Below are 20158 nucleotides of genomic sequence, written 5' to 3'. Positions count from 1 at the left end.
TGTGGTTCTGCACTCAGTCTAGTAGACAGACACACCAGGCTGATCACCAAAGCTCTGACACCACCTAACACACAGACCAGCTGAGCTTGACTTTCGTGATTTTGTTGTCATGTTTTCTTTCTGTTCAGTGACAAAGGCAAGAAAATTGCCTGTACAATTCCATTGAGTTAAAATACCACAATCTGTTGGAGTCATTAGCAACCAGTTGATCAAATTAAGAAAGCCTTCCTACTGGACAAAGTTTCCCACATTGGTTTGCCATTTTCATAAGTTGTGAAAGGCTGTCTCATGTCTCTTATATCTGACATCCCCTTTATAAATAGACATTATGGAGTCCTTTCAGAGCTTAGTCAGTTGTCTGTGAACATTTCAGGAAGGACAAGTGACTCGGCAGCAAATCTGCCCTGGGAAAGGAAACTTCTCTGAAACCTTAGGTTCTGTGACCCTGAGAGGTCCTTTAAATTCTTTCTTAATAGCTGTAACTGCTGTGGGAACCAGTCAGATCATTGTTTCCCGATTGTATAATTTGTTATTCATAATTCATGACTGACATGAAGGACAATGTGAAATTGTTCCATCTTTAAGATCATCTATGATTATCATTATGTCTGTGGTGCTAAACAGAAGAGTACCGGGGACTTGAGCCCTTGCCCCCCCTCAAGTCACATGAATTGGCTGGTGTTCACATTGCTGAGCGCTAATCCTCACTGCTACAGATTTCTCTTTGATGGTGCAAACTGAAGCAGTGCAATACTGTGAGGGAACTGGCTAACAGTTAGATGCAAAAGAAGGCCTGCCATGTAGCCCTGCTTCATTTGACAGTGAAGAAACAGCCAGTGCAGCTGCTGAGATGCTTTATTAATGTCTGAAAGCCATGGACTGTCATTAATTATAGAAAGATCACAGTTACATTATTTTTCTAAACACGTTTTGAATACAGTGTACTAAATAATAGTGCTTTAAAAAGACATAATTATACATATATGTATGTACAGTAATACTTCGTTTAAAATTTGTTAATGTCAGTTTTCAAAACTATTATTTGCAGGTGTCATGACTGTGGGGCTATTCTTGAAGAATATGATGAAGAAACACTAGGCCTGGCCATAGTTGTGCTCTCAACCTTCATTCACCTTAGTCCAGACTTGGCTGCTCCTCTGCTGCTGGACATCATGCAGTCTGTAGGAAGGTAAATCCAGGACTTTCCTCTCTCCCATATGATTGAAAGAATTTTGTGCCTTGAATTGGATTTACATCACTGTATGAAGTTATATATTTTAGAACCCTTAAGTGAATAACATACGGTTATGTCTCTTGCTTTGTTACTCACCATTTTATTACTTTGTTATGTAACTTATTCCACTGTCACTTCAGTTTTGGCCAGCTCATTTGATGTCCTCCCTTTTTACCCTCCAAAGGGAGGTTCCATCTTGGGGTTCTCTCCGGCTTGTCCCACTGTAAGCAGTGATGTAAAGAATTAATTCAGTCTTCTGCAATATCCTTATATTACTTGGGTGACCTGTGTATTACCTGAACAGCAGCTGATGCAGCAATTGGTGTGCTTTCTAATCCTGTTTTATTTGAAGAAAAATTTACCCTTAGTTTTTATTCCTCCTTCTAGTTGCTCCTTGAACCATTTTTTGGCTCGCTGCCTTGTGGTTTTTACATTGGATCTCTCAGAATTCATGCTCTTTCCAGCTTTCATTTGAGACGTGCCTTAAGCTTCTTGGAAGAAGTCTTCCTTTTTCCTAATAATCTCCCTCACCTTTCCTTTCTTCTGCTCTCTTAAAGTCTTTTCTTACAGGTGGGGTACCTTGGCCCTGTGCTTCCAGTGTAGTGTTCTTAAACAGCCTCTGTGCTTCTTGTAAAGGCTGAATTCTCTCAGCTACCCCTTTTTGCTGCTTTGACAGAATTTTTCTCTTTTATGTAGTTCCTGCTTTAAAAGTTATGCAGAAATGTGGCCAGCTTTTCTGAGTTCTGTTGTTCCTGGAGGACTGTTGACTCCTGGGCATGATCATTCATTAGCATACCCGAAGCTTTTCAGACTTTTCAACCATATTTTGTATGCTAATTAAGACTAAGTAAAGAGTTGCATCTCCTTATGAGGGCTTCCTTACCAGATGCTGCACAAGATAGTCTCTGATAAGGTCTTAAACATTTGGTGTCTATTCTTTTTCTCTTGTGACCTTTCCTCAGTGTGCATGGGATAATAGAAGTGTACCATTACTACTGTATTAACTTGTCACTACTGCCTTGGCCACTTGCACAACCTCCGGCCTGCAAGGCAGATGATCTCCAGAGGTCCCTTCCAACCCTAATGATGTGTGTGATTCTGTGTATATGAGATGGGATGGATGCTTTGGGTATTTCCGAATAAACTTCTGAACAGCACTAATAGTGCAGAAATGACATACTGCTCTCTTTTTTCATGTTCTTTTCAATCACTGAAGGTAAAATTTCTTGACTGTACCTTTTGCAGGGGTGCAGCTCTTCACAGCTCTGCCTCTTCACTACCTCCCACTTCCATTTAAACACAGCAGGTAGGGTTAGCTGCAATTATGCAAGCTTCCATTAGCTGCAAGGCTGCAGTTCCCTGCTGTCACTGCTAATGAGCTCTGATGGAATCAAAGTTTCTAATCTAGACAGATACTGTCCATTCTGCGTGATTCTTTTAAGTACAACAGTGCTACAGCTACAGAGAGGAAATAATTTGGAAGATAAATTATCAAGGGATGAGGGTCAAGTGGGCTACCTTTTCCTGTGCTTTGAGGAAGAAGTACTGTGTCTTTGGAGTGAGACACCTGATTGTTTTAGAGCAGCAGATGGCATGCAACATAGGGTATTCCTGGTAAATGTCCTGTGGTTTTCCTACTTCTAAGTCCAACAAGAAGCTCCTCACAAAGGAATTATTTTGAATGTATGCAAAATAAGTAGCATATACAAACAGAGAGGCATTCAGGAACTTCATCTGTGTAACTAAAGTAATTGTCTTTCATTCAGCAGTGCCATATCATTACGTCTAAATACCAATATGACAGCAGAGGTGAAAATGAATTAGACTTGCAGTTTTATTCTTAGTAAAAGAAATACTACTTTCATGCTTAGAAGAGGAAACAAGGAGTTAGGAAATGAAGAGTGTTTAAGAATACCTAAACAAGACATAGAAAGATTTTTAAAAGTTATTTGGGTTCCCGCAGGTACAGATAGGCATCTATTTTCAGAACAGAAAAGGTTCTTGATTCCAGTTCCTGACAGCTTGACAGTTTTAGAAGACTCTGGCATGCACTTAACTTTATGTTCTAGTTCCTGAATATAGTTTTTTGACTCATTAGTTCCTGTTTCATTGATTTACAAAGAGATTTAGGTTTCAGAGCTTCAAAGCCATTTAGGCATTTAGATTCTTTAGTTAGTAAGCATCTTTGAAAAGCTTAACTTCTGTTCTTAACATGTACAAATTTGAACACATCCATTTATTGTCTACTGTCCATTTACTGTTCTGCTTTGTGGTCGGCAAGGTGGAGGTACTGATGGGGGTTCATGGCCTTTGTGCAACAAAATATTTAGAGTAGTAATGATAAATACATACAAGCTATACATTTCAACAAGTTTCAGATGTTCCAGGTATTTAATGTTCTTATCTCATGAAGTTTTTCTGGTTAGAAATCAAATGTTTTGTTTATCATAAAATCCCCACTTGCATTATTGCATTCACAAGGATTAAAAACATTGCTTAGGACTTTGATTTCTTTTAGAAGAAATATTTTATGCATGCTTTAGTTAATTTTTTGAAAATAAGTGATTAGTCTCATTGCATTCTGCAGAAATTTTCATGTACTTTAGTGTATATATATTGCTATAGTTATTCCAGAATCAAGGTTTGTATTCTCTGAAGGCAGCTTCAGACCTGTTTTCACCCAGAATTAGGTTTGCATACCAGAATGACTATGTTGTATTTTAGTTTGGACTCCTCTTAAAAACAGTGGAGTCAGGGACTCTAATGTTTTTTTCTAATTTTTGCTTGGACAGCTGAGGATAATGTAGTTTTCAGTCCCCTGCACAATCCACCCTGAGATTATTGCACTGTGACCCCAGCTTGTCATGCATCATAATGAAAATCACCATGCATTTTGGTTTATACGGATGCATTCAGCTGAGCTGCCTTAGGGCCCTTATCAGGTTTTGCAGTGGTGACTACAGAAGAAACTGTCTTCAGAACAGAGGCTGACAGAGAATTGAGCAACAGCTAAATCCAGCCTAAAAGGATCATGAATCAAAGATAAACATTGAAGGCAGATCATCGGCAGATTTGAATTAGTGTAGCTCTATGGACTTTCCATTTAGACATATCAACTGATACCAGCTGAAATACAGATGCGCTGCAGGTGAAAGCAAGAATTGCATGGTCTTTTGTATGTAACAAATGCTACCAGTGTATGCCTTTATGATTGCTTTTAATGACTTTTAGTATTAAAGTTGTGTTGCTTTGATATAAGCCCTGATTCTATTCATTTACATGTCCTGGATATTGAAATGCATGGTTTTTCTTTAAGACTGTGTTCAGTATCTTCATCACTGAATGCCCATATTTGGCTTTAAAGTCTATATTTAGGTACTAAAATAAATGACCTGATTTTTGAGAAACCAGTATTTCTCATCTGACCTTGTAAGAGCTCATAGGTACTTCGTGTTTCTGGAATTAGGCCAGTTATTTAGGTGCCAATATCTGGAACTGGAAGCCTTACTTCAGACTGCCAAGTAGAGAATTTTGGCTTAATCTCTAAGTAATTAAGTGTTGCTGTGTTAATCAGAAACAATTCAGTCAGTAGGCAGCTTCTAGCAAATGTGTTTTTTTCTCCAAATCCCTCCAGGTTAGTAATTATACATGATGTGTATGTAAGGCAATAGCTTTACTTCATTATCTTCCTGCTAGCTAGGCAAGTAGATTTGTGTTTAAAGCTGTTAAATATCTGTGAGACTGCAAGACTGAATAGAGTGTATATGTTGTGCAAATATGATTTGACTGAATTTAGAAGACCTCTTCAGAAGACCTTTCTGATGACATTTTGAATGTTCTCTAAAGTTCTTGTTTATTATTAAAAACAATCCCAAACAACTTTATTGGCTTACTTAGAAATTAAATACCAAAAAAACTCACATGTGAGCTTCACTTTTTTATGTTTTTTTATTCCAGGTTGGCATCAAGTACCAGTTTTTCTAATCAAGCAGAAAGGTATGGTAGTAAAAGATACCTTGCCCAAAATGAAACAATTAATCTAAAGTATCCTCCTCTCTGGCACTGAAATTGCCTAAATTTAACTTCTTAAAACTTTATAAAGGTTTGTGAGTAAGAGGAAAAAACCTGTCTTTTCCAGTTGTTTCAAGTATCTTTTGTGTTCTGATGATGAACAGGAACCCATCTTCATATGTGTTGAACTTGAAAAAAGATTCAGGCAAAATTTAAAGATGCCTTCTGGATTCCACTATTTTAGTGCAGGTTTTTCTAGCTGGTTCTTTGTTCAGTATTTGTCTTGATAAATGATCTCCATGCATTCAAGCAAGTGAATCATACTTGGCCATGGAGAACTCCTGGTAGTCATGTCTCATTATGTAAATGAGATGCTGAATAGGATAAATTCATTTTGAGAAGCTGTAAAACTTGTTAAATCTGCAGTTTATGAGTAAATAGATAATACTTTAGCTTTTTAAATGAAACCATTAATTTTACAAGTGATTAGGAATTACATCATCTCTTGAAGGAAGCTGCAAGAGGCAAAAAATATAATGCATGTGTTTACCTGTTTTTCATGTGTTTTATGGTAAAGCCAAGAACCTTATCCTACATCATTGAAATACACAGGATGAGAGCAGGTTTATATTTCAAACTCAGATGACTCCCAAATAAAACTGTCTGGAAGATCAGAGAAAATGCAACTAACTATTTATTGAGATGTAAATACTTTAGGCAGGCGTACATAGCTTTTGCAGCTCTACGTAGTTGAGCTGAAGTCATAAAATCAACATGCTGAACTGTGTGTTGGGATCAGGACAGTTCTGCTTTTGACTGTCTCACTCATAGCTGAACGCTTCCATAATTGAATAGGATCATCTTTATTTTTTCCTTGTAGTCAGCTTTGAGACGTGTTTCATCTGCAGTCAGTTTCTTTCCCCCTCCATTTCCTTCCCTTCATTTCAGTATGATGATCCCTGGAAATGCTGCAGGTGTGGCCAAGCAGTTCCTCCGTTGTGTGTTCCATCAGCTGGCTCCCAATGGTATCTTCCCCCAGCTCTTCCAGAGCAATATTAAAGGTAATGTGCAGTACCTGAGTGCACTTCTGACCATTTCAGTTCTGTCTGTATGGACAGCCAGTGCAAAAATGTAATCTGAATTTCAGATGGAAGTTTTTTACGGACCTTGGCCACGTCTCTTATGGACTTCAGTGAGCTGAGTTCCATTGCTGCTCTGAGCCAGCTGTTAGAGGTATGTTGGCAATTGGCTCTGTTAATGGTGATAGTTTTATTAGCATTATCAGGTATATTGAATCACTTATCCACATTCATTAAGAATTCAAACTTGCATCACCAAAAGCAATGTGAATTTTTGTCCCTGGAAGCAGGATTAGGCTGTCCTTAGCATTTTCCTTCTGGGTTCTGCTGTCACTGATGGTAGGTATTATTTGTTTGATTTTTTTTTTTTTATTTCATTTTTTTTGTTTTGTTTTCATTTTCTCAGAAAATTCATTTTCTTCAGCTCCTGGAGCTGGAGAAAATGAAACATGAAACCACACACTAGTAGTGTGGGCTATCCCTTCCCTCAGAGGTTTGTGTTTTTTCAGGAACATGTCTGTTCATACATCTCAGTTCTCCCTCTCCCCTGTATCTGGTGGCAGCTTCTCCAAGAAGACCAAAGATTTGTTTCCTGCCTTTCACTGATTATATCCTGTGCACTTGGCTTGTTTCTACTGTAACTTTTATCCTCCCACTAGCACTAGTCACTTCTATGTATCCTGCTCTTCCAAAAATATGGCAGTTGCTCTATACAGAGATTTTTGACATCACTTTAAAACTGCTTATGTCTTTCCAGGCCTGACATAAGCCAAAAAAGCATACATGGTCTACTGAACATTAATGAACATATCTCTTTTAAAATTGTCCAAAGGAAAATGGACAGTCAGCTGGCGAATATTTTAGGAGTTCTGCTCTTTTTTTACTGCCACGCCAGTCTAAGCAAGTTATGAGTAAGAACCCTGCTTATAACATTTTGGCTCAAAATTGCTTGGTCAATACTTAAGGAACTAAACTAGACTTAACTGTCATATACACAGTTCAAAATCCCTGCACAACATATTGTCGTTAGCACTATGGAAGAGATATGTAGTATTTGGTCTGGACAAATTCACCTTGGCATTTCCCAATACTGCTTAAGGGACCATTTCTGCATGTGTACACTTTAGTTTAAAGAGTGTTTTCTTCCCAGGGTTTAAACAACAAAAAGAATTTACCAGCAGGGGGTGCAATGCTACGCTGTTTAGAAAATATCGCTACCTTCATGGAAGCCTTGCCGATGGATTCACCCAGCAACCTCTGGACCACAATTAGTAATCAGTTTCAGACCTTCCTTACTAAACTCCCCTGTGTTTTGCCACTTAAGGTATGATGTATGGACATCTGAAATGAGCTATACTACCATTGGTCAGGATGTACTAAAAGAGTGGGAAAGCTGTGGGTGAGAAATTGGAGCAGGATGTTGTGAATGTTTTCTTATGATTCAACTGATGTCTCCAAAGGACTGGATATATTGTATATTTGATCTATGACTTTAATTGTATTTTCTGTGGGTAACAATAGTAACTCTGACAAGAGTACTTTTCACCTCTTAGTTGGCTTTTTTCTGTATAATTTCCATACCCTGTGCTTGTCAGATTAGAATACTGCATTTGAGAGAATTGCCATTCCAGCAATAAAAATCCATCTGGTTTTAACTGTTAAGCCAGAAGTCTCAAGAAGACCAGCACCGCCTAATTAAGTTGCTAAAAGTACATGATGGTCAAGACAGGCAGAGAGAACTGAGACTACTGGGAATTGAGCCTAGCCTGTTTGGCTGACTGGGCTGTAGTTCTGGCTTTAATCAGAATGTAGCTGCAAAAACTAAATCTAGAACCTTTGTGCTCTGATTTCTGAGTGCTCAGAGGACACACAGAGGGATCTTATCTCTTAGTGTATGTATTTCCAGATGTCTTTTCAGTAAACACAGTAAGAATTTTTCTGAGTCTTTCCAGTAAACATGGGATTTTTATGCCCTTATTCTGACTTTAGTCTGTGCAAATGAACTGATGGGTAATTTCTTCTGTGCAAAGCAGTGTTGCTCAGTATGAGCTGTGGGATCCAAAATCTGTCTCTTTTGCAAATTCATTTCTATTACAGTGAAAATAGATTTCTTGGAATTCTTTGTCATAAGAGGGGTGAAGTTAACTTTTCTACAATAGCCCCTTAGTGCAATTTTCTCACCTCAGGGCCCATTCCATGGTAGTTTACCAATGAAGGAGTATGACTGTGTGTTCAGGAATAGACCAGTTTAGGCAAAGTAAGTCATGATAAATCATCAGGGATCATTTTTTCAGGCTTCACTGATAACTTATTTATAGTTGCTACCACTAAAAGTGAGGTGTGCTTAAAAATGTACTAACTGGTTGTTTTTTTTTTCTTTTCTTTTCTTTTTTTTTTTTCTTTCTTTCCTACCTTTAAATATGTTTACAGTGTTCTTTAGATTCTAGTTTAAGAATCATGATTTGCTTGGTAAAGATACCTACCACTAGTGCCACCAGGGTAAGTTCTAAGAAGACAAAACTGTTGCCTCAGATGTATCCAGCCTGTGTTATTCTATGGATGTGTTCTTATCCCCTAGCTAGGAAAATGTTATATATAAGCATAAAATTGTGCAGTCTGATACTCCTTGGAGAGCGATTAGAGCTTTAGAATCTAGGATACAGTAAAGTGCAGGTCACATAACATTCCTGTGGGTGTGAATGTGTATCTTCTTAAAGATTTGATGTTCGTTAGAAGTTCTGCAGTACAATTCCACTGAGGTCAGCGAGGCTTTCATGCATAAAAACTACAGAATGTCTTATATCTCATAAGACTCTGTCAGAGGTGAAAGTATTTTCTGCTTTTTTACTTCTAACTTCTCACAAGCATGAAGGCAAATGCTAGGTAGACCAGTCATTTGACCAAAACAGTGTAAATCCCAGCAAGATAGCCTCTGAGCTAAACATAATGCTGTTCCATTCAGGCATTTCAGAGTTGGAATGCTTTTTGTTTCCTGAGCAACCAGTTATTGATTTTTCTAAGTCATGTCATTGCAGAGTCTTCTGGAGCCTTTTTCAAAATTACTAAGCTTTGTAATTCAGAATGCTGTCTTCACTCTGGCCTACCTGGTGGAACTCTGTGGGCTGTGCTACCGGGCCTTCACTAAGGTAACAGTGAGACTCTTATCTTCCTTTAGGGACAACTGAAAATAGGATATATAAATACCTACTTCCCTCAAGTAGCATATTTGTAAGTGAAGATTAAATCAATATCAAGTTTTAGACATATCAACAGTTTTGTGAAGATTAAATCAGTATCAAGTTTCAGACATATCAACAGTTTTATTGTAGTTTAGCTAATCAAGTAGTGATCATGATTCAGTGCCTTTTAACAATATTGAGTTTCACACTCACAGTATAGGCACAGGTAAAGGGAACCTGTTTAAAACATTGCTCAGAAAAATATCTTGGTGTGATTTCATAACTTGGAGATTTTTTTCTCTTATAGAGATGATAACTGGTATTCATGCATGACTTAACATGTCTTTACAGTTATATCATTCCTAGTCCACAAGTTTAGCCACATAACCTTGTGCAGTAAAACTTAACTTAAATATTCCTGGTAGTGCCATTTGAGAGCACAGCTGTGAGGGGAGGCAAAACATAGCTGAGTAAAATGGGAGACTCAAAGTTGGAAACTTCTCAGCTTAGATCCTATTACATTCTGTATTAAGTATCTCACTTTGGCATGCATGGCTCTAAGATGTGTAGAAAATAGAACAGTATGTGTGCACCTTTAAAAAAGTATTTAGGATTCCTGGATGAAAGCTATTTGTATGTTATACAAATAATAATAGCTATTATTCAAGTTCAGTTTTGCATCTATCAGTGAGAAGCTGAACAACAACCAAATCCATAAAAACTAATCAAATCTTTTAGTAAGGCTCTATATACTCCATTATGTGCATTGTTGAGGTACTAAGCAATAACGTTGCTTCAGCTACTAACTGCACAGTTTTCCATCTTCAATATGTTTGTCAAAACAGCAATTAATCCTCAGGAATCATTCTCTCAAAAATAGCTACAAGAATTTCTATATTGATAATGTGCAACTGAGCATGTGTTGCTTCAGGCTTAATAAGGCTTAAAATATCACCGGGCAAACCATAAAGAAGAAATTCTAAAAGCAGTGACACTCTCACAAGAAAGTAAGAAAAACTTCTACTAGTTGTGATGGTTTGAAGCATTATATAGAAACTAACAGTTTGTTTAATTACATTAAGCAAACTAGCTTTTTTTGTCTCATTTGAAAGAGAAGAGTTTATGAAAGAAAAAAGTCATGAATACAGAAGAGACTGGCTTTTGGAAGTAATTTGACTCAGATCTATGGTTAAGGGTTTGGGCAAGGTAAACTGAGAAAAATGTTAACTTGAAGGCCAATAGTGTTTGGTTTGGTTTTTTTCTTTTTTTTTTTTTTTTTTCATTGAAACCAAAAAAGCCCCATTTAAAACTGAAGCAAAGACATTCCTCTTGCATTTGTGGTCTGATAAGACTGTTTCCTATATGCCTGCTAAAGCAAATTGTAAAATACAGGAAGTGTTTCACTCCTCTCATACTCTGCAGTTTTGGTTATTTCATGAGAATTTTATTAAAATGATGGTATTAAAAATCCCCATGTGTTTCTTGCATGCCTCCTGGTTTAATGTTCTATTGATATATTGAGTACTTAATTGTATGCAGGAAGCTTGGGTTATAGCGCTTGGTAAAATTTCTTTCTTGATTTAGTTTAGTGCAACCTGGTGACCCAGAAGTGGAATCATAAGTGAATGGTCTCCTGCAATTTGCAGCCACAAAATGCTCTAATTTAGTGGGATTCCATACTATGTTATCTTATTTCTGAAAGTTAACCATGGTTTCACATTAGAACAATTAAATGAATGACTGCTATTAGAAAAAACCCAAATCAGTTGTGATGTCTGTTTCTCTACAGTGGAAATCACTGTAGCCAAGTAAGAGCGTTGTTTATGATAGAGTACCACCTAAAAATGAATTCCAGAAGGAACATCATTTATGAACATTGAAACTATTAAAATTTAATTACTTGTTTTGCAACTTTGAATGTTCTTGCTGGAACAAAAGAACAACTTTCATCTAAGATGTGGAGATTTCTTATGTTTTTGAAGGCAAGTTACTCTGACATGCACTCTGTAGAGGTCAGTGCTGTACAGCTGTTACAAATCTTTTTTTATATCCAACATTTTCCTAATACCCTGTGGCAGGAATATCTCAGTTTCTCTTGTCTTGGAGCCAGAAGACTCAAGTCAATCTGATAATTCCCTGTCTGAGTTTCTGTTCCAGGTCAGCAATTTGATTTTTCAATGCCTGTGGAAGTTGAGGCATCTCTTCTGTGGATTGTAATCTTATCTTTAGTTTTCTTTTCAAGCATCTTAAGTTCCTAAATGGGCAAGATTTGGCTTTCTGATCTCTTGCAGCTGTAGAAGCTTGAATCTAAACTTAGCCATTTGCTAGCATTCTGCTATTCTTAGTAAGTAAATGCAGAACGTCACTGAATTGGACATGACATGATTTTGCTATTGTATTTTTTGAAATGGGTGATCTTTGATATTTGTAATTACTGTAGTAGTAACAGAGATAAATAAAGAATTTTGCTTTACACTGGCTTCCTTGGAGCATAGCATACCACTCCATTAAAGAACTAGATTTATTATTCGTATTATTGAGTTTGGGCCCTGAGATACTGCCAGAAAAAAAAACTTGAGTAGTTTCATATTCTACACATAGTCCTCTGGCAAGTCACAGTTTGAAGGTTGCAAGGCATTTTTTCTTAGGAATGCATAGACGTTTGAGAGGATTAATTTGGCTGAACAGAGGCTAAAGGGGTTGTATTCCTGACTCTTTGATACCAGGTTTACACACATGGCTCCCCTGGGTGTAATACTCGTGGTCAGCTCTGTGGCAGAGTATGAAGTTCTTAAAGTATGTTTATACATATTTGTGTTTAAACTGTGTTTATACATACGTATCTCCAGCAGAATGATAGGAATAAGTAGACTTCAGTAGGAAGGGTACTCTGGGCTATTGACTTCAGTGTCATCACTCTTGATTCACAATGCAGGAAGCAAGAGGTCAGATGTCAAACATTTTGCTTGAATTTGCTTCATATCTCTGCACTGCATGTGCTTAACAAACTTAAGAGTTTAGACTAGGAGACTTCTTTGAGAAAGAGTTAGTTCAGGGTCATATTATTCTTAGAGCCAGGGAAAGCTGGGGTTCCTGAAGGCTGTTCTTCGTACCTGGTGTAGCACAGGTGTTAGTTTGTAAAACAGCTGCATGCTCTTGAAAGTATTTTGCCTCTCTTTTTTTCCAGTATGTGTACGTAACTGCACTGGGTTACTGATAGAACTTCTGTGCATTGTTTGGGGGATGTAATAGTCAGATGTTTGAGCATGGCACTGCATTATGTACATGTCTAAGGACGGTGAAGGTGTCTGATGGTGGTAAGGATCGCTCTTGCTGATGAATTCTAGCAAGTAACCAGTTCTGTTTGCACCCTGAGTATTGTGCACCATTCTGGTTCCCCATTCCCAATCTGAATATAGTAAAATTGGAGAAAGTTCAGATAATGGTAACAAGAATGATCAAACAGTGGGATAAGTTCCATATACAGAGCAACCAATTCAGGGCTCTTCAATCTGAAAAAAACAAACACTTATGTGTGAGGGGTCTGTAAGGTCACAAGTGACTCAGAGAGGGAGGGATAACTTCATACCTTTCCAATACAAGAACAAGGATGTATCAAGTTTGTAGGAACCAGTGTCAAAACAAATGAAGGGAAGTGGTTCTTCAACAGTGTGTGACTTCTTGCCAAGTACTGTGGGTGCTAAAAGTTGACATGGGTCCAAGAGGTCAGTGGACACATAAGTGTCCATATAAGTTCTAATCTCCACTGAATGATTTTTCCCCTGTTTTAAAATGTTTCTATTGTAGCAGCTGTATCCAAGAGGGATTTTTTTTGTGTAAGTGGCAAAGTACTACTAGTCTAATAAATGAAAATAGATGGCCAAGCTGCCTTAGTGCATGCACTCTTATTTTAAGGGGAATGACAACAGAAAAAAAGTGCAGTAAAATATAAACCATTTCTGGCAGGTTTCATGAAAGAGTAATGCTAAATACTATTGCCAGTTTTGTTCTCCTGTGTCAATCCTTACTGCTTTCCTCTTTTGCTTTTTACGTAGTGAAAGCTATGCTGCATGCCTAGGCTTTATAACTGCTTTATAAAAATCTATCTATTTTTCACATGTGAAATATTAAAATCTTGGATATAGTGCCGGGTGCATCAAAGGAAAATCACCCTGATTGATGTCTGTTCAGTCAAGTCTGTAGAATTACATAAATGATGAATGATGTGTGCTTTTTTGTAAGGTAGGAGAAACCAGTACACTTTTGTAACTTTTTTGTTCTCAAACTTAGATAAAAACTATCATTATAGTTTACTGTTGGGTGTCAGTGAATTTCAGGACATTCATAATTCTGTGTTTTTCTCTTGTAGGAAAGGGATAAATTCTACTTGACACGCAGTGTCATACTGGAGCTATTGCAGGCACTCAAGTTAAAGTCACCATTACCAGACATGAATCTGCTGCTGTTGGTGCAGGTACAGAAGATTCACATGTAATTCTCATAGTGATCGTGTCTCGGCCCAAATACAGGGGGGAGGGGCAGTGGGGTGGGTGTTGAGGAGCAAGTCCAACATGGTTGCAGGAAATACCAGCAATGTCAGGGAAGCAAGGATGTTTTGAATCAAAATCCAGTTACATTTTTAACCATAGGTGCATACATTTAGACATGGAAACACTAGAATTTAAGAATTGTCCTGGTTTAATCCCAGCCAGCAACTAAGTACTACATAGTTGCTCGCTCGCTCCCCTCCACTCCCCAGTGGAATGGAGAGGAAAGTTGGGAAAAAAACGTAAAAACCCATGGGTTAAGAACAATTTAATAATTGAAATAAAAGTAAGATATAAGAATGCAGCAACAATAATTATAATAATAATAGGAATAAAGACAGAAAAGGAGGAAGGAATAAACTCTGTCCCCTCCCCACAGTCCTTCTGGCTAACTCCCCCCAGTTTATATACCGAGTATGATGCTCTGTGATATGGAACATCCATTTGCCTCGTCCAGGTCAGCTACCCTGGCTGTGCTCCCTCTTGGCTTCTTGTGCCCCTTCTTACTGCAGCCAATGAGAGACTGAAAAGTCCTTGATGAGGGTGCTACTTAGCAACAACTAAAACATCAGTGTGTTGTCAGCATTATTCTTAGACTAGTTCTCAGACTAAAGCCAAAACACATCTCTGTACCAGCTACTGGGAAGAAAATTAACTTAATCCTAGCTAAAACCAGGACAATAAGTAAATTTGGAATCTACATTTCCCAGGGCAATACTGACCTGTCTGTGCATGATTGCTGATGTTTTGAGGATTATAGAATGTATCTTGAGTTGGGACCCATAAGGATTATTAAGTCCATTTAGCTTCACATAAGGCAGCAGCTATCCCAGTGAGGCAGCTGCTTCCTTGTCTTCATATCATTACCCCAAAACAAGTGAGCAGTCTGTGTGGTAATGGGTGCTAGTTGATCATGGGACAAAACTCAATTTCTGTCTGTTCAGGCAGGCAATAAGCTGTCTTCAGTCCCTGAAGGCCATTCTCTTTTAGAATGGATTTTTCCAGCGAAGAATACGTAGACAATATTTCTATTCCTTTGATTCTGTGGAATGAAGGTAGGCGTTAAGCTAGCTTTTTCATAGGAGAATCTAAGGAAGTAAGCTACACACCTGTGAAAAACCTTTCTGCCTCCAAAATGCCAAGTGTGGCACTGTTTGGCACCACAAGCCTGTTCCATAAAAACAATTTACTGAAGTCCGTAAATTTTGTTCATAGGTAGTCTGCTCTCGTTGTTTATAATGAGCTAACCATTATATGTGTTTAGTAACTTTATATGATGGGGGACCAGCATAAAAGAGCTCCATAAAGTTCAAGGAATATGTTAGTTATGTAGAACATTCATAATGCTCCCAGCACCACAGCTTCATTTACTCTTTCCCCTCCCATTAAGGGGTCAAAGCTTCATATAGCTTCCTATGGGCTCGTTTTCTTTTGAGTACTCATGCTTTACTCATAGTAAGTGAGTGGTTGCCTCTTGACAGAGAAATAATACTGACAAGTGAAATTATATAGCAGTTAGGATAACTCTGAAAATATTTATTATGCCATCAGTATTAGGGGAAAAAGTGGGGACAGGGAAGAATAACACTTGGGTTATATTCTTCTGGTGGTAAATTGTTATTTTGTTAAATCCATTTTAATCTAAAAAGCAGAAATTTGCCTGTTTTGGTTTTTTTTTTTTCCTTTTAAAGCCCAGACTTCTTTTTTCAGTCCCATCCAAGACCATCAAATAACTTAACCACCAACCTCCAACCTCTTTCTATCTTACTGGTGCAGTGATGCAGCTTGATACTATGTGCATCAGTGTTAGCTGACTTGAACTGACTCCTGTATTACAGAATAAAACAATTTTTCTGCATTGCTCCACTGTATTTCTCAGTCCTACGGCTACCCTAAAGGGTGACTATCCCATAGTCTAATCAATCCCGAATTCCTCATTTGAGAGTACAAGCACACCATGTCAGTTTTGGCAGTGGGATTTAAGTGGTAAACACTTGTCCTTCACATTGGGTCAATTGCCTGATAGACACAGTAAGCAAAACTCTTTCTTACATTATCTTCATGGGATAAAGATGAAACGATAATTGCCTGGGTTTTCCTCCTAGCACTGTTCCCATATGCTATATTCACTTTGGGATATATTTGTACCTTACACAACAGTATCTAATGTGGATTGAATGCCTTTTATGATGTCTCTTTTCAGAGGCTGATGAAGTGATTCATATTTCCTGCTATCCAAAGCAGCCAGCTTCTGGTTTTACGCAGTCAGTGGTAAAGAATAGGGGTCGTAGTCAGACCATCTGCCATGGATACCTGCTGGAGGCATGATGAGTACATCTCCCATTGACTGTGCGAATTGGCAGCCCTCAGTAGTATGTGGTCTGAATCATTCAACAGCCTCTTGAATTTAAATACCGTAGTAACCACTAAGCCCATTTTAAGCACCGTTGTAATATAAGAAACCTAGTAGTAAAAACCAAGTATGTACGTATCTGATTATTTTATTTTTTTCTGGTATCATGAATAGAATGAAGGGAATGGTTTACCTCTACCACACAAAGCTGCTACAATGTTAATCAAATTGTATGGTTTTGAATCACAGAATTGCAGAATATTTTGGGTTGGAAGGGACCTTAAAGATCATCTAGTTCCAACCCCCCTGCCATGGGCAGAGACACCTTCCATTAGACCAGGCTACTCAAAGCTCTACCCAACCTGGCCTTGTTTTGTCTCTCCCTTTCAGCCAACAGTTTGTCAGCATCATTTTTGTGTTTGAAAAATAGTCCCCAAGTTCTTTCTTATTAATTTTTCTCCTTAAGAAAAGATAATTATGTTATTACTTCTTGTGCAATAGCTGTCCTATTGCATTTTACACACCTCATCAATACAGAGCAACAGCATGTCAGGGGACACTAGTGATGGAGCAAGCAAAGGAAGACTGGGAAGTTAAAGGTGGTGCCTGTCCTTCCATTGAACCTATCTTCCATACAAAGCCTTCATCCTGTTCACCCCACTATGTTCTGCCTCTGCACCCACAGTGAACCATTTCAGAAGCAAGTCTTCACTTTTCAGATTGCCTTGAAGTTTAAAAGTGTCAGTTCCTCTTACAGGTCTGCAAACCAACTCTTAGAGGTATGCATCAAAGACAGTGTGTGTACACTGCCTGTTAATTTAACAGGAATCCATAAAGCTATAGCAGAGTTAACATAGCACCAAACAAAAGTGGTTTTAACTTGCAAGACAATTACATCCCCCTGGACATGTTAGCCTGCGTACAAGATTCTATATAGACAGCACACAGAGACCAGAGATACAGTAAAAATGTTCAGGATAACAAAGGAGGTAGGAGCACTTTAATGATAGATTAATCGTGGGCTGATTAACAAAGGAGTTCCTAGGAATGCACATTTATTTGACACCCACGTTCATCCAGGTTATGTGCTGCGATCAGTGTCACTGTTGACATCAGTGCTAAGATGAGAGCAAATTTTAACCACTTTATGAAGAATGGGAATTTTAAATAGATCACCCCAATCATTGCATAGGTGATTTGGATGATAAAGGGCACAGAAAGTCTGTCTCCTTGATTTGTCCTGGCAAATGAAAGTCATGATATACATGCTACTGTTCCATGGGTTTCCATAGGAACTGCTTCTTCACCCAACATTTTGTTTCCCAGTACTTTTCTCCCACTCATTTTTCACCAGCACACATCTTCAGGATTTCCATTGACTTCAGATTATATGAGTGTCTCATTAGGATTTGCTTATTCCTTCAGGCTCTAAGGTTCAGTGTATCTCATCTGTTTTGTTTAGGTGACTCCTATTCTGGGCTGGACCTTCAGCCAATGTAAAGCAGTGATACATCTAGTGGTTCCACTTTATGTTTCTGTGAAGATCAGATTCATAAATTACTGAATAGGAGGAATTAAAGTAACATATTTGTTAAGATAAGATTTTATAAGATGATGTTTTAAAAACTCTGTTTATGAATGGAGGTGTAATTACAGATTATGGTATCTAGATGATTCACTAGTTAGCAGACATTCCCATTTAGACGTTATTTGGGGCATGGATCAGGGATGTGGCAGAGAGGCTGCCTGCTCTAGTAAGTCCCATGGATTATTACCCACTCCTGGTGATACATGTGGGTGCTAGGGATATAGATAGTAGTAGCCTGGGGAACATAAAGAAGGACTACAGAGCCCTGGGGGAGGTGGTTAGGGGCTCTGGAGCTCAGGTGGTCTTTTCATCAATTCTCCAGGGTACAGGGGAGGACCTAAAAAAAGCTAGGAGGATTAGCCAGGTTAATAAATGGTTAAAAGGGTGGTGCCATAGTCAGGGGTTTGGGTGTCTTGAACATGGGACCCAAGCTTGTAGGCCAGGTCTACTGGGGGCTGGTGGAGCTGGTCTAAGGGAAAGAGCAGTTTTGGTAGGAGGCTTGCCAGACTGGTCAAGGAGGCTTTAAACTAGATGTGTTGGGGGAGGGGAGCATCATTCCATTCCAACACACCCAGTCAGTTGCCAGAACCTATAATAAATGCCTGGAGCAATGTAGAGATATCCCAGCTGCTCCAGCCAATGAGCTGGCTTCAGGTGGAGCTCAGCTCAGATGCCTCTATACAAATGCCCGTAGCATGGGGAACAAACAAGAGGAGTTAGAGATGTGTGCACGTCTATGGGGGTATGATATAATAGGCATCACAGAAACATGGTGTGATGGCTCCTATGACTGGAGTGTTGGAATGGAAGGTTACAGGCTCTTTAGGACAGACAGGCCTGGCAGGCGGGGAGGGGGAGTTGCCCTTTATGTTAGGGATAGGCTGGAGAGTATGGAACTCTGTCTGGGGACAGGTGAGCAGTCCACAGAGAGTTTGTGGGTCAGGGTTAAAGGGAATATAGCTATGGGAGACATTACTGTGGGCATCTGTTACAGACTGCCTGATCAAGGAGAACCTGCACTCTATAGACAGATAGGAAAAGCCTCACGCTCGCAGGCCCTTGTTCTCATGGGTGACTTCAAACACCCTGACATCTCTTGGAAGGACGTTACGGCCTGGCACAAGCAATCCAGGAGGTTCCTCGATTGTGTAGAAGACAACTTCCTTCTGCAAGTAATAGAGGAGCTGAAGAGGAGAGGTGCCATGCTTGACCTCGCACTCACCAACAGGGAAAGGCTCGTTGGAAATGTGACTCTCCAGGGCAGCCTTGGATGCAGCGGTCATGAGATGGTTGAATTTGAGATCCTCAGGACAGTGAGAAGAGCGTGCAGCAAGCTCACTGCCCTGGACTTCAACAGAGGAGACTTTGGCCTCTTCAGGAACCTGCTTTGGAAGGTTCCATGGGATACAGCCCTAGAGGGCAGAGGGGCCCAAGACTGTTGGTTGATATTCAAGGATCACCTGCTGCAAGCTCAGGAGTGTTGCATCCCAAGTAGAAGGAAGTGCAGCAGGAGGGCCAGGAGACCTCCTTGGATGGATAAGGAGCTGCTGAGGAAAATTCAAATGAAAAAAGAGACTTATAATAAGTGGAAGCAAGGCCAGGTGGCATGGGAAGAGTACAGGGATGTTGTCCGGGAAGCTAGGGACCAGGTTAGGAAAGCTAAGGCTCAGTTAGAATTAAACTTAGCTAGAGGTATTAAAGATAACAGGAAGGGATTCTACAAGTACATAGCAAATAAAAAACAGACTAGGGAGAATGTAGGCCCCCTCAGGAAGCTCTCAGGAGAACTGGCTACACGGGATTTGGAGAAGACTGAGGTTCTCAATGACTTCTTTGCCTCGGTCTTCACTGGCAAAGGCTCTGACCAAACCACCCAAGTCTTGGAAGGCAGACACAGGGACTGTGAGAATGAAGAACTCGCGCCCACTGTAGGAGAGGAGCTGGTTCGAGACCATCTTAAAAATCTGAATGTGCACAAGTCCATGGGACCTGATGAGATCCATCCGTGGGTCCTGAAGGAGCTGGCAAATGAAGTTGCGAAGCCGCTGGCCATCATATTTGAGAAATCATGGCAGTCAGGTGAAGTTCCCGATGACTGGAAAAAGGGAAATATAACCCCCACTTTCAAGAAGGGGAAAATGGATGACCCGGGGAATTATAGACCAGT

The 20158-nt window shown here is 39.2% G+C and overlaps 1 protein-coding gene across 13 annotated transcripts in view; it reads left to right on the top strand.

The window, feature by feature from the left end:
- Positions 1-20158, top strand: part of UNC79 (unc-79 homolog, NALCN channel complex subunit) — a 117564-nt gene that overhangs the window by 73342 nt on the left and 24064 nt on the right. For all 13 annotated transcript variants that reach the window (XR_009968340.1, XM_062637864.1, XM_062637844.1 and 10 more), the window contains 8 exons: positions 1049-1189; positions 5192-5230; positions 6194-6306; positions 6393-6478; positions 7475-7648; positions 8755-8823; positions 9360-9470; positions 13873-13977. Coding sequence is in view for 12 of the 13 variants with exons in the window: in XM_062637864.1 (XP_062493848.1) it covers positions 1049-1189; positions 5192-5230; positions 6194-6306; positions 6393-6478; positions 7475-7648; positions 8755-8823; positions 9360-9470; positions 13873-13977 (838 nt within the window). In the remaining variant the exon portion in view is untranslated. The remainder of the gene's footprint in view (positions 1-1048; positions 1190-5191; positions 5231-6193; positions 6307-6392; positions 6479-7474; positions 7649-8754; positions 8824-9359; positions 9471-13872; positions 13978-20158) is intronic.

The sequence above is a fragment of the Pezoporus occidentalis genome, unplaced genomic scaffold (assembly GCF_034315485.1).
Source record: "Pezoporus occidentalis ecotype Australia unplaced genomic scaffold, CSIRO_AGI_Poc_V1 ctg115, whole genome shotgun sequence".
In the NCBI taxonomy this organism is placed as follows: domain Eukaryota; kingdom Metazoa; phylum Chordata; class Aves; order Psittaciformes; family Psittacidae; genus Pezoporus; species Pezoporus occidentalis.
This window is presented reverse-complemented; position numbering and strand designations above follow the sequence as displayed.